The sequence below is a fragment of the Camponotus floridanus genome, unplaced genomic scaffold (genome assembly GCF_003227725.1).
Source record: "Camponotus floridanus strain SB8 unplaced genomic scaffold, Cflo_v7.5 scaffold54, whole genome shotgun sequence".
NCBI classification, from domain to species: Eukaryota; Metazoa; Arthropoda; class Insecta; order Hymenoptera; family Formicidae; genus Camponotus; species Camponotus floridanus.
Genome location: NW_020229703.1, coordinates 1,312,797 through 1,339,298, shown reverse-complemented (window position 1 = coordinate 1,339,298; position 26,502 = coordinate 1,312,797). Strand labels below are relative to the sequence as shown.

General features: G+C 34.1%; 2 protein-coding genes across 4 annotated transcripts in view; one reads left to right on the top strand and one right to left on the bottom strand.

Annotated features, from left to right (window-relative positions):
• Positions 1–26,502, bottom strand: part of LOC105247933 (zinc finger CCCH domain-containing protein 13) — a 55,888-nt gene that overhangs the window by 1,774 nt on the left and 27,612 nt on the right. The window contains exons 1-6 of one of the 3 annotated variants that reach the window (XM_011252400.3): positions 11,112–11,827; positions 9,332–9,508; positions 7,220–7,404; positions 5,846–6,084; positions 5,224–5,502; positions 345–687 (exon numbers count right to left, since the gene is read on the bottom strand). In XM_011252400.3, the coding sequence (XP_011250702.1) occupies positions 345–687; positions 5,224–5,502; positions 5,846–6,084; positions 7,220–7,404; positions 9,332–9,493 (1,208 nt within the window). In that variant the 5' untranslated portion in view covers positions 9,494–9,508; positions 11,112–11,827. Of the gene's footprint in view, positions 1–344; positions 688–5,223; positions 5,503–5,845; positions 6,085–7,219; positions 7,405–9,331; positions 9,509–11,111; positions 11,828–26,502 lie in introns of those variants that run through there. The other 2 variants (XM_011252401.3, XM_025412641.1) reach the window with 2 other exon arrangements.
• Positions 15,855–25,639, top strand: LOC105257505 (fatty acid synthase-like). The gene is made up of 19 exons (XM_025412643.1): positions 15,855–16,020; positions 16,206–16,456; positions 16,608–16,839; positions 16,994–17,412; positions 17,724–18,017; positions 18,169–18,373; positions 18,513–18,673; positions 18,772–19,089; positions 19,191–19,681; positions 19,808–20,112; positions 20,226–20,630; positions 20,859–21,874; positions 21,979–22,220; positions 22,490–23,183; positions 23,315–24,146; positions 24,231–24,697; positions 24,804–25,058; positions 25,127–25,378; positions 25,449–25,639. Exons 1-19 carry the CDS (start codon positions 15,855–15,857, stop codon positions 25,626–25,628), a joined length of 7,185 nt encoding a protein of 2,394 aa, XP_025268428.1. The 3' UTR covers positions 25,629–25,639.

The following is a 26,502-nucleotide window of genomic DNA, read 5'->3' as shown; positions in this document are numbered from 1 at the left end:
AAAGGTGAACAGAACCGTATATGTACAAAATGAAAAGCGCGACAATATATTGATGTCGTATTTAGATCTCTGGATTGATACTCTTTACAACATTACATTACGGTTTTTACTCCTTATCGAACCGCGCGATTAATGTTGCTTAATGTTTTCCGTACTAAAACATGCTCGCCACATATGTACTAGATATTATATTACATGTAGAATAAATTTGTTTCTAGCGCAACAAACTTTTCTCTATTTATATTATCTATAATTTTTGTTGCGCAATTTTATAACGGGAAACTATTAATAATATTTATAAAAAATAATATTTTTTCTATCTCTCTCTAAGATCTCTTTCGCACCTGTGCACAGGATGATGATCGTTGTCTCTCTGTTTAGAGAAAACAGGTCTGGCGATGGCCTCCCTCTCCATAGCCCTAAACATTTCCTTGGCATCTTGGAACCTTTCTCTAGGACTGGTCACCTCGCCGGGATTGACCCTCGGCTGATATTGAGGACTCGGCGATCGCTGTCTAAACTCCGCCGCTCGTCGATTTCTGTTGCAGCTCGGTGAAACTCCTCTATTTGCTTGATTAGATACCCTTTCGGGGCTTCGCGGCAATCGCGGCAATGTCAGACTCGATGCAGCTGTTTCCTCTTCTGGCAGATAATCATTCTCTTCGTTTAGTGCACCCCAATCGTCATCTACGAATTACATTAACATACAAAAATTGGCATTATTAATTTTAATTTCAGTCTATATAATATACAATGAATATTCTTTCTATCAGTGTTTTATCGCTTATCGATATAAAAAAATCTATCGTTAAAAATATTTTAACCTTGTATCATATATCTAATATTATATTCATACTTTATAAAAGATAAAAAACTTTATAAAAGATATTTCACGAAAGACAATGGTAATAAACATCGAGATATGACTGCGAATTTCGTCAAGCGTGGCAGTTTTGCTCTTCCAGTTGACCCGTGGAAAATCGGTCGACGGTAATTCTTGCATCGCGGAATCTGGCATCTTGATGAGGTCAGGAAGATTTAAAGAGCGGTAGCGGGCTAAGAGGGCACGGAGGAGACGGCGGAGAACGGAGCACAGATGAGGCACGAAAAGACACGGTTGAAAAGAGGAGGCTGAGAGGTGCCTCGGGCTGTGGGCCGAGAATGCGGAACCTTATTCCGCAACGTACAACGGCCTCCCACGAGGTCGAATCACGCACGAATTTACGTGCATCCGCGCGCCGCCGTCGCTCCGGTCGCCGTCATCAAGACAGCGTCTCATCATCATCATCATCATCATCATCAGCATGACTATCATTATCCGTTGCCGTAAACAACGACGACACGGAGCGACGCTCTCGGCCTCCGCCTCCTCTCGGCCGCGTCGTGGAAACGCGCATTCAGAGAAGAACTCCTTTACGCAACGATCCGCTGTAGAGAGGCGAAGTGCCGTTACTGTATTAAGTAAGAATTGGAGGGATGCAATCAATTACATGGGACCGTCCCTGCCATTGCATTGTTCGCGCCTCTCCGGAATTTTTTCAATTGTGCCGAGACACTCTGTATGATTATAATAATTATTACGCGTATTATTTATTAACGTGACAATCTATAAAATTGCATGTTAATTTGTAAAACTGCGTCTGCGTGGCTAATGAGATACGATCCTTATCTATCAATTCCATCGTTCATATCGATTCGGGACAGCGTAACGGCATACTTTCCGTGGAGATATTAAATCTTCATATACGCAATAAGGCGTCGATGACTGTGTAATTGATTAACATCGATTCTAAAGCGATTAATCGATAAAGCTAATCTTCGCCTGGAATCTAAGTAGCGTTAGAATAATTTCGCGCGAAATGCAGCCACGTCACATAAGCTGATGCAGAGGAGAATCCGTGAAAGATATGTATGCGCGAAGGTAGTTAAGTGTGTCATGTCGCTTTACATCGTAAGGATTTCTGATAGAATCGAATGAAGCGTCGTTCACACGACAGGATGGGAGTAAAAAGATTGTGATCAAGTGTTGATCACCGCGTTCCAACATCTGTTACGTCCTTTTTAATCGCGCGAAACCTAAATGTGAAGGCGATCTTTTACACGTGTCGCTCATCTTTCTCGTATTTCAATATTCAATGATATTTCACTTCGGAATAAATTATCGATAAATTTATCATAAATATTAGATAACTAAAACAGTTATAGCGCTTTAATTAAATATTGATATTATAATAATCATAAATACCAATGATTAAAGTTTGAGATTTTATGCGACCTGGTTAGAAAAGAATATGCAGGTAAGATCTCTCTTCCCTCTCTCTTCATTATTTATGCTCTTCATGCCGCGATTGATTTTTTTCATCTTGAACAGCAAAGTTCCGTGAAATTTTACAACTTTGCGCATCATGAATCGAAAAAATAATAGCAAATAGCTGTGGATCATTACATTGATATTAAAATTTTATCTTAACATCAATATATTACTTATCGGTTGTAATTTATAATGCAAGAATTAATGTCGTTAAAATATAGAATAGAATATTTTAATTATATAAAATATAGAATAGAATATTCTTTTACGAGTCGAAATCGGTGGCTCGTAAAATGTCTAATTTTTATGCAAAATCTGAGCGCTAATCGGCGACTGGTTTTCGCGGTCGTATGTCGTTCTGGAGGCAGCTGAGATACGTGCACCCGTCGTAGGCCATGGTACCTGCCGCTAACATGACGACGTCCTAACGGTATTCCTCTTCCACTGTAACAGGTGCTCAATACAATCTCTCTCTTTCTCTCCTTACACGTATGAGCTTAACGTCATGCCGTGCGTATCTCTACCGGTAAACACGATGTACGATGGGGGCATCTTTTTTTTACTCTCTTGTTCATCTCGAAATTTATTCGGCGACGTTATATGGGTCAGTCGTCCGTTAAAAAACATGTTTCTCACGCGAGAAGAAGGCACGCCCCAGAAGACGAGCTCCTCGACTTTAGAGCTCTGATATACGTGCATATTTAATGTGCATTCTATCGGTTCACTTTGTATGAAAGGTAAAGTAAGTAGGATGAGTTCATTCGCGAGACTGAGTGCCAATAAAGCATCTACATGTGCTGAAAATCACCGTTATATACATACTCTTCTCTCTATTATTTTGCGTCCCCGTTTTGAAAAAGTATATTCTAAACGAAATAAGTTTCTCTTAATTGGATTGCGAGTTTTTTTTTGCGAGAAGCCTCCTCCATCAAATACGGTTTATTGTCTGCGATCGCCTTTTTGATTTTGACAGCTTCAACCGCAGAGAGATTCGATCGCGAAGCATGGAAATCTTGAACGATCGATTTATGCGTGTATATAGAAAGAAAAAGAGAAAAAGAGAGAGAGAGAGAGCAGGAAGAGGTTATTAATTTGCAAAACGCGATTTTTCTGCGTCAGCTTTCCTGTGAAATGTTCGTTGCGCGTAAATCGACTTTCAAAGGATGCGATTTCGCACGTTTCCCTCGGAACGACGCGCGTGCAGGCAAATGCGACGTTTTCGGGTTCGACCGGGGTGAAAGTGGACAATTTTATTGTTAGCGAGAGCGCGTGATTTATAACAAATTAGGTCGAACTTAATTCCGTATTCAATACGACGGCGGCGAAACAGCGGGGTAAAAAGAAGAAAAAAAAAAGCGAACGTGCTTAAAGACGTCGAGAAACGATTTTTCGTAGTTATCGGCAATTGGGTTATGGGGTCGTACGGTTCGCCACTGCCCAGTTTTCTACGAGAGCCGATAAGATTCGAACCGACACGCACGGACACCTGTTCCGCGAGTAGAAAGCGCCCAAATTTTTGTCATTCGGTATGAATCTTTGACCGCGGAATTATAGTTCCGCTTTTATGCGCAGCAAACGCGTTGCGAATGATTTGTTTAACATGGTTATTTCCGATAGGTAATAATATTTTCAGGAGATAAAGAAAGTCGCCAATTAATTTACTTTTTTTTATATTTTCTGGTACGGATAGCAATACGTACAAATGTATTGTTTTTTTATTAATGTTTTTACGTGGCACAATTTCTTCCAGAACGAGATTAATTTTCTATATATATTGTGCCATTAAAAACTAATTTCGTCGATGACGATAGTTCTCTTCGCTTCGAGAAGATTGATTATTAGGTGCGCGATCGTTTCCTGAGACGGATCGTGAAAAGAAGAAGCGATGACTTTCACTTTCATGTAGCGTCCAGCATCGTCTTGCATTATCGCTTAACCGACGTAATGATGCGTCCACTCGATAGCAGAGATTACTCGAAAAACTTTCCATTTTGCAATTAGCCGCGAATGGCGTAACGACGCGAAATTTTTAGCGCGCTCGTTAAACATTTACATAACTACAATCCTTTCCTTTGTTCCTATCGATCGCTCCCCGTCTTCGAGTTTCGATATTTTATATCGCGAAATTTTTGAATATAAATTGAACAAGTTATTCAACTTTCAGAATTTAACGGCTATCCCGTACAAGGCAACGCGGCAATAAATTTAATTACTGCGAGAGTCGACATGGTATAAATTTTCCATTAAGTATGTCAAATAAGAAATACATACGGATCGAAATAGCAATTTCGAGGTAATTCGTGTTTACGTCCTGAAAACCTATTTTCACGATCGTGTAATACCTATCCATGCAATTACTCTCAAAGAAGAATATTGGCATAATAACGCAAAACTTATATGAAACACGAGCGTAATATTCGTGGCAAGTTTCACATTCGCTAGATGCAATTGTCATGCTCGCAGTCAATTTTACGCATGCTCCTCCGTTCAAACTTTCTTACTTGAAATGGGATGTTGCACTGTAACTTGATGCAATGCTGGAGAATGCTCTCAGACTTTACATTGCAACGACCTACTTGCCAATTTCATACATGTGTCTCTTAATAGTAACAATAGAAATTCTAACTTGTCGGAGAAACAAGTATCTCTGACATGTTGCCTTGCTCGAGAGTCTTAATTGTCAAATTATATGTAATTATACGAAATTAAAAACTCTGGAAATTTAAAACTTACGAGCAAGATGATGCTCGAATCTAAATTATATGCAGAACAAAAAGTTAGTTTTATGAAACAAAGAATTATTAAAAAACATGGAAAAATAATTTGGGGATGTCTGAAATTAAAATACACTATTCAAAAAAAAGATCAAGTGTTTTAAGAACCATACATTTTATACGACAAATATCACTTACCGGAAGAGGAATCTCTGGACGGTCTGGACGGTCTCTGACCGAGGGGATGATGCGTCTGATAAGGCGGTGGTGTTGCCGCGCTATCGGATCCTATGCCGCTGCTGGCTGCGCTCCTCGTGCCACCCCTGTCAATGGCCGTGCTACCACCCACGATAGTCTGATTTAAGCAACGTCTAAACTCGATACCGGCCAAGTTGCCACGGTGTCTGTGCACGGTGTCATAGTCGCGCGGCGGCAGTAATATCGGGCCTACGTCATTGTCGTCGGAATTACCTCTGCCTGAAACACGATTGTTTGCTGGTATCCACATTGCCTTGACACATATTCGAACGAGCGCGGATGCTCTAACGTTCGTTCTCTCGCTTAGTTAAAATCGTCGATTGTGAAAATAGCGTTTGATATAAATATTAATGAAAAAGATTAAATAAAATCTTCGGTGATTCTTATCATATAAAATTCTTTTTCTATCTTTTTATTAGAGGATAAATTCTATGTGAAATTTTACATGTACCTCATATACGATATACGTAACACTTTTCCAAATATTCCACTTGTGCGCGCTGACATACATATAAAATCTTGTACAGCGAAATATTAAGCGAGATTTAAAGGAGGCATTCACCTAATTTCGCCCGCAACTCGGCGGCCAGAGACTCGTAAATGGTCGTGGTTTGGACCGGATCGTGTCTGAGCTCACCGCTGCCTTCAGAAGACTCGGACTCTCTGGTACTCCGACCGTCGCTGCCTAGATTGCTGCGGATTCTGCCTTCGCTCGCCGTGACCCTGGCCAAATTGTCGGTGTGTGACGCCAACGCTTTCAACTGGCCACCCAACAATTCGGCGGTTTCGACTGAGTCACATCTAAAGTGGCCGGAAAGCAAGAGGAAAGATAAAGAGAAGCCCCGTCTTTAGAGTTTTCAAAACGATAGAGAAATAATCTCGTTCTACCGACTCTGTAAAGATTCTCTTGTGTGGGATTTTACTTGTTTCCACGCAACATTTCATGAAAACTCTATGGGGTATCTTAAAACAATTTATTACCGACAAGATAAAGATAGGATAAACAGAAAATACGATACAAAACTTCCGTGTAGAACATAAAAACGTGTGGGATCGATCTCTATTCTGTTTGCGAAAAATGCGTATGGAAAATTCACATTATATTTTTTATATCTAGATGTAAGCTCGCGATAAGCACGATTGGCGTTTCTATGTGAAAAAAAAACCGGCCGTTTCTTCTCATTCGGGTCATTGGTATACTTAACGAAATTCATCGTGGAATATAATTGTATAAATTCACTCGAGCTCTTTATGCTACAAAATGTTCTTTAACGGGACTTTCATTGAGCATACCAGAGAGATCGCGCGCCTTCGCGGTTACTTCGATTTAAACAATCGCTGTCGGTGCCGCGATTCTCGCGTAGAACTCGCTTTATAATCCCGTTTCTCTCTTTGTGGCATGAAATAAAATTCGAGGCCTCTTTCGAGATTCGAATAATTATATCAAATGTTCTAATTATCCTTGTAATAATAGCCTCGATAACTTGCATATTAATGACAAAGTTTCATCTCTATTCATCCGCTGCATCGTTGCAACGATATAACGCGATTGATGTGCGCGGGATTATGAAAGTCATTAGCGATCTGTTAGAATTATGAAATTTGTAAATTAAAGAACGGTCCGTAATAAGTGAGATCGAGATGATGAAGCGAACGGACGATCTCTATTTAACCGCAAATTCCTTGTGCGGGCTTGAAATAACGTGGCTGCATCTTATTCCCATGCTGTATATTCCTAATAAAAGTTTGCAACTCCTTTCTAATTAATAAATAGGCGAATCATAAGTATATTCGACTGAAAGAACAAAGTTATTAGAACGAGAAAATATTTACTTTTAATCAATATATTAAGCAGTATCAAAAATATGAATTTTCAAAAATTTATTTTAATTTAAATAGGTAGTTTATCGCTTGTCGATTATATTAGCTCTCTGACCTGTATGCGTGTACGTGCACAGGATTGTTCGTCGCGGGATTTGGCAGAAGCAGAGTCGCGGCTACGACGTCCTCCCGTTGCACGGCTGCCAGAACCGCGTGACCTGGTACCAAGTGTTTCACCGCCGATCTCGTCGAGCCACCCGGGTGAACCGTTTGTATGATCTTCAGACCTTTGTTGCTCACCTATCAAATATAAATGCATCGCCGTTCACGTCTCTTGCATCGCGGAGCGCGCGCTCACGCGTTTCTTGCGCAAACCCTGGCTTTGTTTGCCTTTCGCGAGATACATTCCATAAGATCGTTCCAACATTTAAATGTACGGTATAATAGTGGATTAAGAATTACGTACGTTTTTTTTTTAAATAAAACTCGTTAAATCTTTAATATAAAAGTAACGTTACATCTGTCGAGGAGAGAGAGACGATTAATAATTGATTCATATTAATAAAATCAAAGTAAACTCGCGTCGTAGAATTTTAGCTCTCTCGATTGCCTCGTTCTCTATCTCGCATCCCGCATTCGCAAACATTCGTCCTTGTACTTAAAGAGAATCACGCGAGAGCAGATATACGCGAGGAGGCGTACGCGCTGCGTAATTCTCTCTCCGTACAACGTGTTCCACTTCGCGAAAACACTTAATTACCGCGCCGTCGATCATCGCGACGATTCGAATTGCTGAAATACTGGCGAGACCGGTTATGGATATCTGCCACCTACGGACAACCCCGTAGACTTTCCCGCATCGTCCATGCCCCGCGGCCAGCGCAATTACACTTACACAATAATTAGATGGATCTCATTTCGTAACGTGTCTTTTTCTACACGGTGAGTGTACGTGTCTTGCGCGATGGAATTTCGACAAAATAACGAGCAAGAGGAGGAGAAGCGTTAAGGAAAAAAAATTGAAAATAAAAGAAAAATAAAAAGCATATAAATTTATATTTTTATTTGCACTTTACTGCTCGATCATACGTGGCAAATAATTTTCAATGAAAAATTGTCGCGAGTACAGTTAGAGATTAAACTTAATTAGTTGTAGCCTGCCATTTATATGTTCCTATCGCAGACCGTTCATCGCGTAATAATGATAATAATAATTATTTTCTTTTAACATGCGGTCCGGCACATCTGGCGCATTCTATAATGCGTAGATTAAAAATTCGCTAATCATTATAAAGAACCCGTTTGCTTCATTTGACGTCATTACTAACGAGCGTTGAATCGTTCCTTACACTGTTTAGGTCCGACTTACGTTTAGCGAGATTTATTGCATCACGCACCGGTAGCAAATGCGATTTCTAAACGAACGAGCGTATCCTTTTTCAGACGCCACTTGATATGCATCGAGAAGCGCATGCCACGTGCTAATGTTTTTAACAGTCACGAAACAGTTTTGGCACCGTGCGTTTATTTTCTCTTTTTCCTATTCGAGAGGTAACGCGTACTGAACTCGATTCTATAAGATTCGGGTCAATGAATTTATTATTACTTTTATTCGCTCAGCGAATAACACGTAATGTGTTAGAATAAATATCTATATTTTTATTAATATTAATCAAAGAACTAGAAATTGTTAAATGAAAATTATTAAAGCGCATTACATGGACAATTTTTCCTCTTATCGCGAACACGTCGCATCTCTCTTTAAATCTGTAATTATCGAAAATTCCCACGTTCCAATATACAACAAGGCGTCGCTAATTCGTGTCAGAAGTCGTCCGTTCCATCGCGATCGATTGGACAGAAAACATGGAAGATCATTTCGATGGAGGCAAACTAATTTAAGCGAATTTGTAGCTTAAACAAGGTCGTGATTTTTGCAGGATAATTTATTAGGACTTTATTAGGATTTTTATTTACACCAATACATATTGTATAGCTTTTCTATTTCCTCTCTTATCCCTGTTAAGGGATAAGAGAGGAAATAGATAAGGGTCTATCTATTTCTCTTATCTCTTATCCCTTAACAGGGATAAGAGAGGAAATAGAAAAGCTATACGATATGTATTGGTGTAAACTCCCGAGTGAACGCATCGTGGCTTATTCGTTTCCGTTTAAAATATTTTCGGTGCACAGTGTCGAAACCGGATTTCAGGATGGTACCGCTCACCTGCAGTGTGACCTTGAAAGGTTCTTGAAGTCGTTCCCGCTCCAACAGGTAAGCTATGGCAACGGGCATCGCGTCCACCCCCTTAGCCTCCCTCGCGCCAAGGTACCAGACGTAATAGAAGCTCTTCTTGACATCCTTGCTACCTCTCAGGCGTAGGGCCATCACTCACTATGTTCACTATGAAGAAATAAATCAACTTTATTATTTCGTTTGCAGGCAAGGACTCGTTATCGAGGAAACGGATTGAAACGGTAAACGCGCCGAATAATAAGCGATCCGTTATTACGAATGTATATTCGATATTTAATCGAAGCATTCTTTATACGAACGCCTGCTCACTTACCTTGATTTACAATCTAATACATACACAGGCAGTTTTGCTCTTATATTTAAAATAACGAATGAGAATTCTCCCTATGTGTATTTTAGATTCTAATGTACCGAAAATTTCGCATCGGAATATTTTGTGAAATAAATAAATATAATTATACAGCGTGACGATAATTTATTGCTTGACAAAGACACACCCAACTGATAGAGAATTATTGACATAAAACGATAACACCGAGAATACAAGAAGAGAATTCATTATTCTTAATAGCCCCGACAATATTTTTTTATTGTTATGACCTGTGAAAAGTTTTATGATGATGAAATAGGAATCGAGATTGAATTGCGGGATTAGCATAACAAATAAAGTTCTTTTTTACGTAATAGATAACGAATCGAAAATATAGTAAAAATTTTTTAATATATGCGAACATATTAAACGCATATTCAGGTACGGAAGCGACTATGGAAATTGCGTGGATAACTTCGTGATCGCGCAGAACGTAAACAGATACAATTTCCTGCATAATTTTTATTTAATTATACACTTCATTTTTCTTTCTTTCTCTCTTTCTTTCTTGATTGAAGAAAAACGTCAATTTTCCACAAGCTAGGCTTTTACCGTGCCTGCCGCGCGAGCAAGTCTGTCGGTTCATCCACTTCCTCAATTACTTTCACGCTTAAACCCGTTTCCATGTTATCCATCTCGCGGCGAATCGTTTCCCACTGATCCTTAACGACGACGGTGCTTTGCAACGGAAATATTTTAGTTGAAAGCATATCGATAGATATCAATTGAGATAAATCATAAAAATTCATATGTTAACATAGATCTTAAATGAATAATAATTTTCGATATTTTATTATTATTGTTCTTACAATAATTTTGTCTAAAATATTTTTCATGTTAACATCAAGATGTCTTTCGGTTTGTTAATTCTTTTTGTTAAAGTAATCCCGGATTATATAAATTTTGACACTTCTCTTTTTGATATTTAAATTAACATTTTGTCCGTAACTACTTAAACATATTTTGCACGTTTCTTTTCCATTTGACGTTACACACGTGCGCTGAATTTTAAATATACTGATTGAATCTCTTTGCACGCGTAGCTGTATTCTTTTAAAAACACCCCCGAAGGACTTTTAACAATTTTATAAATATTTTTTTTCATAAACCGGTATCAAAAAATTAATTAATTGTCTCAACATTTATATGTCTTGCAATTTAAAACTGATTGCCGATTATAAAGAGAATTTGCTTTCAGTTGAAGAGTTAAAGAGAAGAAAAGGTACACCATGTTTTTTTCGAAACATTGAGACGATCCTGGACATTTAAGGATGTTCATCGCCGAGATCGATGCGAAGTTGGTAGCCCTACGCAACAGCCCTAGTTCCTGCAGTGGGGAGACATTGGGGTCCTACATTACTCTATTATACCACCACTTGCCTGTATATATGTCGGCGGTCCTCGTCTCGCGTTTTGTAGCTATCCTGAAGACAATTCGCAAAGTCAGGGGTCTCTCGCACGAAACACGCTTGTCCCGCACACGTCATGTACACACGACTGCACGAACACGATATGCACACCTGTAACTCGCAGCCTCGTCTGACAGCTGCGGGAGTCTAACCACTTTTCCACGCACAGGCCGTAAGGCCGCTCCGTTCTGTCGAGCGACGCTCGTCGATCTGAACGAGGGGAACGGAACAGAATGGAATGGAATGGGGACCAGCGGGTCCCTCGGCTCGCGAGACGAAATCGGCCTTCTCCGAGGTCCCTCGGCTCAGCTCGCCTACTTGTTGCGCGACGAGGACGTATCGAAAATTATTTCAGCATATAGAATATATGCCGAATTCCACGAGATATGGAAGATATCGAGTGTAAACGAAAAAAAAAGAAAAGTAAAACAAGGGAGAGAAAGGGGGAATGATGATGGGGGGGATTTGATGGGACTTTTATGTCCGATTTTATGGCGGCCTCTCACGTTTGTGTTCCGAAGGTCCCTGACATCTCTCGATCTTCTGCCCTTTCTCTCCTAAGCTCTTCTCCTACCTCCGCTCTCTGTCTGATCGCCACACCTTCTTAAAGATCGACTCGAGATCAACCGCGACGGTAACACGCTAGCAAAGAGAAAGAGAGAGGCTTCTAAAAGCGACTTCTAACCGACGCTGTCAAACAGATTCTGTCCTGAATTCGTGCCTTGGTTCTCTCTTTCGCTTCTCTTTGAAGGAGAAAGAGAGAAGCTGGTCTTTCTTCCTTTTTTATCGCTCCATCCTCCTTTCTCTCTTTCTCATACTTCCAATGACGTCTTTCTCCATCTACCTTGCGTCTGTCTATCTTGCTCGGGTTTCATCTTCTACCTGCCTTTCTTTGGATCTTCGCTGCACCAATAGTAGCCCAAGTCAATAAAGGAGAAAGGAGAAGTTGGTCTTCTTTATCTCTTGATCTCTCCTTCTTCGAAGTGTAAAATTTTGTCAGTCGATGTCTTTTTTCTCCTTTCTGTGCATTTCGTTCGCAAAAACACGTTCAGAGAGACTTTTAACATAAGACCGTTTCTTCCCTTTGCATTTAATATACCCATATATAGACATTGCAATCATTTCCAGAGCTAGATTTTACAGGATGTTACAATTAATGATCGATGATTTCAAGTAGACTATATGTTTCATTCTAGAAGCATAATAATAATGCTGATCTGTAGAGAAATTATGAGAAAAATTTAAAGATTGATCATTAAAACAGTCTTAAACAATTTATTGTATAATTTGCAATTTTAATTGAATGAATCATATAATGTTCGAGGTTTATTTCCAACGTTTAATAAATATTTGCGACCTTGTATTGTCCGGCATAAATATTGCTTTATCATTTGATCATGCGTGGCATCTTCTTTTCGATGAAAATCATACATAATTCACAAATACCATAAATATCATGCTTATCTCCTTTCGCAACGATCTATTTATAGAAGACTCTCTAATAACACTATTATATCTTACATCTAAAAAAAAGGAATATGATCATCAAGAAAGTTACAAATAATAGTATTTATTCAAATAAAATGATTGTAATAATTGAAGGTTGAAAAGATCTGCGTAAGAAAGTGATAAATCGTAGTAAACAAATTACTTGAGAGATAATTTGTCGATATAACAGAAAAAAATTATCTTAAAACGGGTTTATTCTTTGGAGACAGGAAGCATGCTATTTTATAGCGGTCTATACTTCACCGAGGGAAGTTCAATCTAATCAACGTAACGGCTTGTAGCATTTTGCCGGACAATGCGCTTTGAAGAGAGCTTATGGAAATGAGTTTTTGCTTAACATGATATATCTTGATGTTTAATCGCTGTATGTTGAATAATAAAAGAAAAGAGGAAAACTAAAAGAGATTTCGGAGAAATTTCATGAGAAAAAATTAAAATCGAACAAAAGAGAGAAAATGCACACGGTAATAAACCTTATTGCAGTTGTGCGAGCAAATCATAATAAAGTTTTTTGAGTTTTTTTTTATTAGAGATTTTTATTTTAGAAATTTATTAAGATTGGAAAAATGTGAAAGATTTTTTATTCTTTTTAAAGGAGAACTCATTATTTATAAACTTCCCAATTTTGTAGATATACACAAATCGCAATGATTCTTATTTAAGACGAAAGACAATACGAAATAAATTTTTCATTACAGTATATATTTGAAAGATCAAGTCGCGTGTCAAGTTTGGTGGAAACAATGAGAAATAATATACTATCAAATAATAAAATTATTCGTGTCAACATTGTTTCACTGCGATTTGTGTGCAGAGCTGAACTTAATTTTTAATCTCATGACATGAATAATGTTAGCATTAGCCAAATCTAAATTTAGTTTTGAAAACTTTTTTAGTGATTATATTAGAGAAGATTTTTTTTATTACTAGTTATATGGATAGTGTTAGAACATCACAATGTGATATAATATAAAATCGTATGATTGAATATTTGCGAGATGCATTGAAAATAAAAGAAAATATATAAGATATAAAAAAATGGAAAAAATATTAAAAAAGGTTTTTGTATATTATTTGAAACAATAATTGTAGACAAAATATTATATTAGCAGCAAAATATACATAAAATATAAATTAGCAGTATCATAAATATTATATATAAATATTAATATTTATGAAGTACAAGCTTTTCTGATAGCATGCAGAATATAAAATGTGTGACAGATCTGTCATTAATTATAAACTTAAGAGATTACGTATGTAAGAAAAATTAAAATTTATTCATAATCTTGATACTTTGTCGATTGTACGAGATCGTACAATTGAATTTACATTACTTCCATTAATGCATTTTGGCAATTTCTTATTTTCATTTTCTGTTATATGTGTATTACTAAAGTGATCACTTAATAAAAATAATTTATACATATTAATTTAATTTTGAATTTTATATTTATATAAATGGCACACATAAATAAATTAGTTATAGCAATGCATTTTGGGATAGCCAACTAATTTTATAAAAAAGTGCCAATAAATTTTGATAACAAATTACGTAAATAATCGATCATACATATCATTTTTAAGAGTTTACATATAAAATTGGAGTAAGATTTATATATACAGGGTAGACCAATAACTCTATCCACCTGGAATATCTTCGTTATTTTTAGAGATAAAAAAATTTTATACTTATAAAAGTTGTACGATACCAAGAGGGCCGTAATATACTACTAATAATTTTTTTGTAAGTGAAGGCGTTTCAGAGATTTCAAGGTTATCTCCATTTTTTTAAATGAAACCCCTCATTTTTTATTACCTATTCTTATAGCTTATCTCGAGAGCTTTCCAAAACACTATAATAAAGTATTTCTTCATTGAGTACTTTTCGAATGAGGCTTGAAATAATTTCTTAATTTTACATAAACCATAAAATATCTAATAAAATATTCATTTTTTTATTATCTTACCTTAATACTTTTTTATACAAAATATTGATAGAAATCAATTGGTGTAAAGAAAAAAATAATTGTTTTTTAAAAAAAATATGTAAGTTGCAATTAACAATTTCATATTTTTTCTTAAAAATAACTGTATGTTTTCTTTACACCAATTGATTCCTCTCATTATTTTATACATAAAAGTATTAAGGTAAGATAATCGAAAAATGAATATTTTACTAGACATTTTATGGTTTATGTAAAATCAAGAAATGATTTCAACCCTCATAACTCGAAAAGTACTCAATGAAGAAATACTTTATTATAGTGTTTTGGAAAGCTCTCGAGATAAGCTATAAGAATAGGTATATATATATATATATATATATATATATATATATATATATATATATTTAAAGTCAACTGCGATCAATCGTTAATTTTAGTCAGTAATCGAAAGGGTTAATATGATACAGGAGAGAAGTTTTTTGACTACATTAAGATTGCATATAAAGAATGCATATTAAGTTTGTTAATTTATATGTATTATTTAAATGCTTATTAATAATATGTACATTATTGACATGTACATATTATTAATACATATAAATAATGCATTGCTATTTTAATAACAGAAATTTGTCAGTTGTATAATTAAAGTATTCTTTCATTAAAAATTACAATAATGTTGATTTTATATCACAGATAGATATTATAAAATTGTCTTTTTTAAAATTTACATATCATACAAATTCATATCATACAAATTCATATATCATAGCATGCATCTCAGCATTGTTGCAAAGTAAGAATTCACATTGTCATTTAAATGATTGCAAGTAATCGTAAATTATTACATTTGCTATATGAGAAGTATATAAATTTTGCCGTTATTCATTATTTACTTCAATGCTTATAAATAATAAGTTTCTATAGTATTTCATATAATAAAATATTTACCATACAGATTACTTGTATATAAATAAGTCCAAAATCCATCCACGCATCCATAGTGTCACGAAACATCGACAATAACTAATCGTAAAATCAGAACTTTGGATTGAAAAATCTGAATCGGAAATAATATAACGTGTATAATAAATAATTTCCTATAATTAAAAAAATCATACAAATATAATAATATAAAATAAATATTATTTTGTATTATTGTTAATAATTATCAGGAGATTTTCTCTGTCTACACATTAGTGTTATTATTTCTCTAAATTTTAAATCTTTAATATTTCGATTAAAAGTGTTTAAAAATGGATTGTAAAAGAAATATACTTCACGACATTGAACCTGGTGACGAAATCGTTATTTCTGGTATCGCTGGTAGATTTCCTGAATCTGATAACATAAAACATCTTCGGGAGAATCTACTTAACAAGATAGACCTTGGATCGAATGACAACCGACGATGGAATCACGGTAATAATATTTAATTCCATCATATTGGTATACATAATGTGAGAAAATCGTATCACATAATTTATAAAAATGTATGTAATCATATATTAATTATCTAATTTTGACATTTATTTATATAATTACACTATATAAAATCTTTAAGTAAAAAGATATCTCGATTAAATCACATGATTTAAAATTTACAGCTCATCCAGATATACCCCAACGCACGGGAAAAATCAATAATTTGGAGAAATTTGATGCGGAATATTTTAACGTTTCCTTTAATGAGGTTTCCATGATGGATCCTATGGGTAGAATGCTATTAGAGCATACTTACGAAGCTATTGTCGATGCGGGAATAAATCCGAAAGATTTACGTGGAACAAACACTGGAGTGTTTATCGCAGTGTGTTTTTCTGAATCGGAAGATAAATGGATTTATCAAAAACATCAGGTATTCAAAATCAATTTATGCATTAATCATAAAAAATTTTGATAGATATTTTTTATATGTCAAATTGTATGAATTGAAATGATTTTCTTATATTAAAATATATATATAACAAGCATGTAAATTCTCTAAATAATGTATGTATATGCATTAGATAACTGACTCTGCAATTCTTGGAATTAGTAAAACTATGTCGGCAAATCGAATTTCTTATTGGTTGAATACAAACGGACCATCTTACACAATCGATAGTGCTTGCAGTTCAAGTCTCTTTGCTATAGAACGTGCCTATAAAAGTATGCAACTGGGAGAATGTGATGCTGCTATCGTCGGTGGTGTAAATCTCTGTCTGAATCCTCTCATATCTTTGCAATTTATGCGACTTGGTATTTTTGCTTACATTAAAACTATAAATTCATAATATAACAGATTTATATAAATTTAAAATATTTAAAAGTATTTATTTAAATATATTTTAATACTAATATTTAAATATATTTTTTATATATACTATTATTCACACAACTGTTTACGTTCTAGGAGTTTTGTCGTCTGATGGATTTTGTAGATCTTTCGATGAAAATGCAAACGGTTATATGCGTAGCGAAACAATTGGTATAGTATTTCTGCAAAAAGCAAAGAAAGCTAAAAGAATTTATGCAACCGTCGTTCATGTCAAGACAAATTGTGACGGATACAAACAACAAGGCATTACTTTCCCATCCAGGAAAATGCAAGGAGTTTTGCTTCAAGAATTTTATGATGAATGCGGTATATCACCGTCTACTATAGATTTTATAGAAGCTCATGCTACCGGTACTAAAGTTGGCGATCCGGAAGAAATCAATGCAATTGACAAAGTTTTCTGCAAGGATAGACAGACGCCACTGTTAATTGGGTCAGTCAAATCAAATTTGGGTCACTCTGAGGCTGCTGCAGGTTTATGTCAAATTGTTAAGGTATAACATATATATATATATATATATATATATATATACATACATACATACATATATGTATATGTATATGTGTGTGTGTGCGTTTAATTATAATATGCATGGTAATTCTAATAATTTATCTTACAATTAGTATAAAATCATAAACACACATCTATTAAGTTTTAATTTTAAATAAAGCTAAGACTGTTTCTGCTTTCTTTTTGTGCCTAAATTGTAAGAAATTAATTGCCTTAATTATAAGAAATAATAATAATTTAAAAATAAGAGAAAGGAAAAAAAGAAGAATTTTTTATAAAATTATTTTTTGTAAGGTTATAATTGCTATGCAAACTGGTATAATACCACCGAATATAAATTTTACCAATGAACGACAAGATATTAAGGCTTTTAAGGAAGGAAGAATACGTGTGGTAAATATCGCAACACCATGGAAGCCTGGTTTTGCGGGCATTAATTCATTTGGCTTTGGCGGAGCCAATTGTCATATTTTACTACAATCTAATTTGAAGCAAAAAGTTAATGGTGGGGCACCAAACGATGATTTACCGCGACTCGTCATCGTATCTGGTCGAACTGAACAAGCAGTAGAATCATTATTAAATGAGGTATACAAAACTTTTGCGTTTTACATCATTGATAAAAGCCTATATTTATATTATATATATATATATATATATATATATATATATATATAGAGAGAGAGAGAGAGAGAGAGAGAGAGTTTTATTAAAATGACTATATAAATCTGTCTGATAGATCAATAATCAACCGATAGATATTGAATATGTTCGGTTGTTGCATGATCTTCACGCTGATGACATACAAGGTCATCCCTACAGAGGATATGCGATTATTGAATCTAAAGTATTTACAACAATAAGGGAAATATATCATTATTCAGGTAAAAAGAAGCCGATCTGTTTCATGTTTTCTGGCATAGGATCGCAATGGCCTGGCATGGGTATGCATCTTTCTTTGCATATACACACACACAAACACACACACACAAACATATATATATATATATATATATATATATATATATATGTAGAAGTTACAATTAAATAAATTACAATTAAATTATGTCAATTTATGGGCAGGTCAAGCATTACTACAATTTCCGGCATTTTATAAAACTATAGAAAAGTGCGATATTGTTTTAAGAACACGTGGAATGCGCATCATGAACATATTAACAAATAAACACGAAGCAATTTTTAATAATATATTGAACTCTTTAGTTGGCGTCACCGTAATGCAGGTGATGAGTCAATTTTAATTGTCGCATGAATCATTCAAATTATATAATTTATTTATAAAGAATTTATAAGAAGAAAATTTTATTTTTAATTTCTTTAGATCGGATTAATCGAACTTCTAAAGTCCGTAAATATCGTGCCAAATCATGTTATTGGTCATTCGATCGGTGAACTCTGTTGCGGATACGTGACTGGCAACTTTACAATGGAACAAGTGCTTCTATCCTCGTATTATATAGGATTAGCGTTGAATGAAACAAAAATAATTCATGGCGCCATGGCAGACATTGGTCTTAGTTATGAGAACGCGAAGAACATATGTCCACTGGACATTGACATAATCTCCGTTAAAAATCAAAATACTTGTACCATAAGTGGGCCAAAAAAATCAGTAACAACATTTATAACAAAATTGCAGGTATGCTTTTATGTATTTTCTTTTGCTTAATTAAATATTTTATTTTTAATAAAATAAATTACATGAGCAATAATATTAAATTCCCATTTATACTTTTTTAGGATAATAATATCTTTACTAAAGAAATTAACTGCAACAATATTCCTCTTCACAGTCGTTATCTCGCATCTGCGAGAGCTACGATTTTGGCTTACTTAAATCGAATAATACCCAATAACATGAAACATAGTCTGATGTGGCAAGATCCGTTTAGTGAAACGCATGGATTGTCCTACGCTGAATATTTTACAAATAATCTATTAGGTTCTGTACTTTTCGAGAAAACTGCAAAAAGGGAAAACTGGATTCTTAAAAATTCGATAATTGTAGAAATTGTATCGGATGAAGTTTTTCAAAGCGTTATGGAAGAATTGACCGATACGACGATAAGTATTGCATTACTTCAACGTCATCACGAAGACAATGTTAAAGTATTTTTGCAAGGATTAGGAAAAATGTATAACAATGGTTTGCAACCACAATTAGCGAATTTATATCCCACTGTAGAATTTCCTGTTAGTCATGGAACTCCAATGATTTCTCCATCAATCAAGTATATCAAATATTATATCTATTGAATACTTAAGAATACAGAGAAAACATAAAATAATTGATTGTAACGGCGTTTTTATATAAAACAATTGTTGAATAGTAAAACATATTTTCTTTGATGTTCTAGATGGAATCATTCCGAAGATTGGTATGTAACGAATTTTAAAACACAAACCAAGATTACTTCTGGAGAAAGAACTGTCGATATCACAGTGAAAGAGGAAACATTAGAATACATAAGTGGTCACGTAATCGATGGAAGAAACTTATTGCCAGCCACGGGATATCTTCTTCTGGTTTGGGATACGATTAGTATGCTAAAGGGTCAGTGGCTAAATGACATATCGATTGTATTCGAAAATGTCAAATTTCTTCGGGCAACACATATTCCGAAGCAGGGAGATGTGAGCTTAACAATAATGGTGCAGAAAGGTAGATTATTTAGAATAGAAACTTATATTCTGTAAACAACTTTTTAACACACCATTAATTACTGTAATACGAAAATAAATATTCAAGACAATAATTATATATCTATTATTTAGGCACTGGAAACTTTGAAATAATAGAGGGAGGTAATGCTGTTGTTACTGGCAAAGCGCGTATTGCGTCAGATCCTGTTAAAGAAAAAATACCGAATCATCTCTTATTAGAAAATTCCGAAGATGAGGAAGAAGTCATGACGATAAGAGACATCTATAAAGAACTTAAATTACGTGGATATCAATATGCTAATTTATTTCGAGGATTAAAAAGCTCATCTGCTACTGGAAAACGAGGACACATAGATTGGATGAATAATTGGGTGACGTTTATGGATACTATGTTGCAAATAAAAATCTTGGGAATTGATATGAGAAATCTTTATGTTCCTACGGAGATACAAAAATTAGTGATCGATACGAAGCTTCATACTCAGTGTATACAAAATATAACAACTGAAGAAAAACGTAAGTTTGCTAAAAGACATGTATAGATGTTTAAGAAAAGTTTAGAGAATGTTGTTTTCTTTTCTTAATTGTTTTATACAGTCAATGATTTAAATATCTTGGTAGTTTTAAAAATAAAGAATAATAGTACAAATAGATTACTTTCTTTTAAATAATAAACTTTTTAATAATTTTAAAGAATAATTAAAATTTAAAGAATAATAAAATTTTATTTTGAAATGTATGTAGAGCTTCCTGTACGCGTGTATAAAGATATGGAAACGATAGTATCAGGTGGTGTCGAAATTCGTGGTGTAAAAGCCACTTCTATATTTCGTCGAAAGTCAACAGCGAGTCCTGTTCTCGAAGAATATAGATTCGTAGCACATCGCGATCAAGCCGAAGTTTCCTTACAAGAGAGCATAATCTTATCGACTCATCTTGCTCTGGAATATCATCAAATGACGAAAGTAAATATTATTGAATTGATTGAAGATGATGATGAGATAACAACAGAAGAATTAGCGTCACCATTATTTTTCGAAGTCTTAAATAATTTGCCGTTGATTAAACCAAACATAAATTTAATAACTAGAACTGATCGTTTTGATTCTATTACCCTTCCTCCAAAAATTACGGTTTCACAATCCATGAAGCTATCAAAGGACGATAATGCAATATTAATCGCTGGATATAATCTATTAAGAAATGATAAGAGCGAAACATTAAAGGAAATTTTGTCGGCATTAAAAGATGGTGGATTCTTAATAACACGAGGACAACCGCTGACAAAAGATGATATTATAAATGCGGAGATTCACGATTTAACAATAGTCCTTGAGAAACGAATGAAAAAAGAACATATTGTACTCTTAAAGAAAAGAAAAAGATTGTGGAGAAAGACAGAAGTTATTAGTGTGAACAATTATGAATTCTCTTGGTTGAAGCGACTAATATCGAGTTTAAAAATCGAGAATAATGTAACGAGAATAATTTTAGTTGGCGAAAAAGATTCGGAATGCGGTTTATTAGGTCTTGTAAATTGTTTGAGAAAAGAACCAGGCGGAGAATTAATAAGAGCTGTGTTGATCCAAGATGAGACAGCACCGAAATTTTCTTTAGACGAACCGTTATATGTGAAACAACTCCAGATCGATCTCATTACAAATGTTTTGCATCCGGGACTGATATGGGGATCATACAGACATCTTCCGCTAGCACCTTTAGCGCCAAAACTTTCGTATCATGCTTTAGTCAATCAAATGGTACGTATCCGATTTTTGTATAAAATAAGACTATTTTTGTCTTATTATATTTTAAATAAGACTTTTTTGATACTATTTTTTACAACAGTATGTATTCTCGTTAGATTCGCGGTGATTTGAATTCATTTCGCTGGATCGAGGGCCCGATTGTTTCGGATTATCAACACGAAAATCTTGTTCGCATAGTTTATGCGTCTATTAATTTTAAAGATGTAATGTTAGCCACGGCTAGAATCATCATGGATGAATATATGTCACGCGGACGATTAGAAGAATGTCTGATAGGTTTGGAATATGTCGGAATCGATAGTGCTGACCGTAGAGTAATGGGTATTTGGGAAAATAGGTATGTTATTGTTACTTACAAGTTACTTCAAAAGTAATATTATCTAAAAACTATACTAGAAAATATATAATTTAGATTATTTATATAATTTATATCTGATAAAAATTGCATCCATATGTTGAGATTTTAACTTCAAAAGCTAAATAATTTATTTAAAAATCCTTATTATTTTTAAAATATTACTATTATAAATATTAATCTTTATTATTTTAAAATATAAAATAAAACTATATATTTTATTTTTCGTAAATAATAAAGTTTTCTTCTAGATGTATATCAAATATGCGCATAGCCGATACAGCTTTTTGCTGGTATGTCCCCGACGAATGGACTCTGGAGGACGCTGCAACAGTCCCCTGCGCTTATGGCACATGTTGTTACGGATTATATGTAAAGACAAGAATAAAGAAAAGTGACAAAATATTAATTCATTCAGGCACTGGCGCTGTTGGTCAAGCAGCGATTAATCTCGCACTTCATGAGGGTTGCGAAGTATTCGTCACTGTCGGTACTCCAGAAAAGCGGAAATTTATAAGAGAGACCTTTCCATCTATTCCAGAGGATCATATCGGAAATTCACGCGACACTAGTTTCGAGCAAATGATAGTCCAACAGACCAAAGGTCGCGGTGTTGATATCGTACTGAATTCATTAGCCGAAGAAAAACTTCAAGCTTCTATTCGTTGTCTTGCAAAAAATGGACGTTTCGTGGAGATTGGCAAGTTCGATTTTATGGCTAACAATATGTTGGACTTATCAATGTTTTCGAAAGGCATAACATTTTACAGCGTTATGTTGGATAATTTATTCTCAGCTAGTGAGGATCGAAGAATGGTACTGAATAAGGTACTAGTCAATGGTCTTATTAGCGGAGCCGTCAAACCAATCAGCAGGAAAGTTTTTCAAAGAGATGAAATTGAAGCTGCATTTAGATATATGACAGCTGGAAAGCATATTGGAAAAGTAAGTCGATTAATATTTAAAATAAATTATTATTTTATTTATCATTGCGTTCGGATTAAATATCAATAAAGACATATCAAGAAAGACAGCGCATAATAATTTATCATCAAGTGTATTACTATTTTTTTCAGATAATTATTAAAATACATAAGGAAGATGAATCTATAGATGCACCCATTCCGGCACTTCCGCGTTATTTTTGTATGGCGAACAAGACGTACATTATTTTCGGTGGCTTAGGTGGTTTCGGTTTAGAATTAGCCGATTGGTTGGTCATTCGAGGTGCCGAGAATCTTGTGCTGGTCTCGCGCAAAGGAATAAAGAACGGATATCAGCAAATGAAAATCGAATTGTGGAAATCTTACGGAGTTAAGGTGTTGATAATATCGGATATAGACGCATCGAATGTTGATGGTTGTGAACATGTATTGAGAACAGCGGAGAAATTAGCGCCAGTGGACGCTATATTCAATCTTGCTGTGGTATTGAATGATAAAATTTGCCAAAATCACACTATAGAGACATTTCAGGAACCGTTTAGAGCAAAAGCTTGGACGACGAAGAATTTAGATCAATTGTCTAGAAAAATATGTCCTCAGTTGCGGCACTTTGTTGTCTTTTCTTCAGTTTCCTGTGGCAGAGGAAATGCTGGGCAGACCAATTATGGTATGGCGAATTCCATTATGGAAAGAATTTGCGAGAAAAGAGTACAAGAAGGTCTACATGGATTAGCTATTCAATGGGGTGCAGTAGGCGATGTCGGTCTGGTGGCCGATATGCAAGACGATGACAAGGAAATGGTTATTGGCGGTACTTTGCAACAAAAGATAAGTTCCTGTATCGAAAAATTGGAGGAATTTCTGTTACAAGAACATCCGGTAGTAGCGAGTATGGTTGTAGCTGAGAAGCGTTCGGATGCTTTTGGTGCAAGTAATATTGTTGAAACTGTGGCTAATATTATGGGTAAGAATTATAAAGATTAAAAGTTAATCAATTAATTAATAAAGCGAATTAATATAATAACGAAAATTTAATATGTTAATGTAGGTTTGAAGGACTTAAATAATGTGGCTCGTCATACACCTTTACCGGAACTCGGCATGGACTCGATGATGGCTGTGGAAATTAAACAAACTTTGGAACGGGAATTCGATGTTTTTCTTACAGCGCAAGATATTCGTTATCTCAATTTTGCTAAACTTATAGAGATGTTTGACAAAGATACATCGAAGGATAAAATCGATCGAGATGAGAAGGAGCTAACTGGTATTAAACTGTTAGTTCGGTTGATAGGCAACAATGATGTGATTCCCGACATCTGTATAGACCTTCCGACAAAAAGAAACAATGCGAGAAGCAAAATATTTCTATTGCCAGGAATGGAAGGCTGCGGAAGTATTTTTGATTCTCTGGTTCAACAAATCGAAGCTCCAGCAATGTGCTTACAACATGGAGCGCATAACATTGGTATAGGCTGCACTTCAATAAACGAGATTGCTCATTGCTTATTACAAGTACGAATGTTTGATCTATATAAGAATAATTAGAGTATTTTAATATTTAATATAATATGTAGAAAGATAATTATTAATATTTTGCAATTTTTTTATATATTCGTAGCATCTGTTAAATAAAAAAGAATTGAATCGAGATTTTACAATAGTGGGTTATTCGATGGGATCGTTGATTGCAATTGAGTTGATGCGAAAATTAGAAGATATGAATATTCAAGGTCGATTAATTCTCATCGATGGGGCACCAGAGCAAATGAAAGCATTAGCAAATCAATTCTTATCTTTTACTACGAGTTTCGATCTTGAGAATAATGTTCTTTTAAGTATAATGGATGTTATACAGCCAACACTTAGTGGAAAGGTATTATTCATATTAATATTATTATATTTGATTCTTTTTATAAATCTCAAGTAATTTAATCTTTACAGCTCCTTTTGGAGTTAAACAAATGCACCAATTGGAACGAAAAATTAGATACTTTCTTAACTCATGTCCCTTCAACTTATAAACGTCTCTCAGTTGATAATCATAAATATTTGTGTACAACAATTTATGAGCGTGTAATTGCTGTTCATAAATATGATGTGACTCAATTATCAAAAATTAAATCACCTATAATACTTTTAAAACCTACAATATCAGTGTTGCCTTATTTGCAAGAAGATTATGGTTTACATAAGGTATTATTTATATGATTATTATAAGAGATTTACTCATAGCACAGTACTTTTATAGTTAATTAATTTTCAGATTACTGAGGGAAATGTTGAAGTGTTTTATATCGAAGGTAATCACATTACAATGATGAACAATGATAAAGTCATTGCTGTAATTAATGGAGAATATATTGAAACGGACAAAAAACTAAAGCTACGTATAGTAGATAACGATAAAATTACACATATGCAAGATATTCGTACCAGATCATAAAACTAGTATATTTAAACCCATATTAAATATTTTTTCTATATTTGTGATAAATATATCATACTTCATATCATATTATACTTGTAAAATTAAATAAGTGTTTTTACAACATTATGTAATATGAAAATGGCTAATTTTACTCGTTCAATTAAAAGTTGATAACATCATTGTATGTTAACATTGTTTATATAATTATACATATAAAATATGGTAGCAATATGTAATTATTTTATTTAATTTTTAATTAAACATGCTTAGTTATGTATTACACATTTTAAAAAATTTTAAAATATTTAAATACACTTATTTAATTTTATATATGTATATAGCGAAAAGAAACACGAAAGTTAAAGAGAAATTATAATATTTAATTAAAAATTATACTGATAAAATAAAGTTTTATGTTTTTCAAAATTAATAGAATATTATGTATTTTTCTTAATGTAATGCTATCAATTTATATTATGAATTTTTAAAGGCTTATAATATCCATTGAAACTAATTTTTTGGAACTTTATTATATATTATTGCTGTAAAATCATACAAAACTAAATTTTTTTTAAGTAGACAATATTATTTTTGTTATTTAAGAAGATTGTACAAAAATACATAGAATATTTTATTTTAAATTTGTCAAATACAATAATTAAACGATTAATAATTAAAAAATCAAAAAGAAAATGGCATAAGAGCCAACGCGCAGTTGGAGCGCAGAGAAGCAACAATTTTGTTATTATAATACGTTTTTAATAAATTAATATTGAAAAAAGAAAGAAGTGTTGTTGCTTCTCTGCGCTCCAACTACTGAGCTCCATTTTCTTTTTGATTTTTTGATCATTTGAGCCAAGTCTCTAATTATTAAGATTAATAATTACTG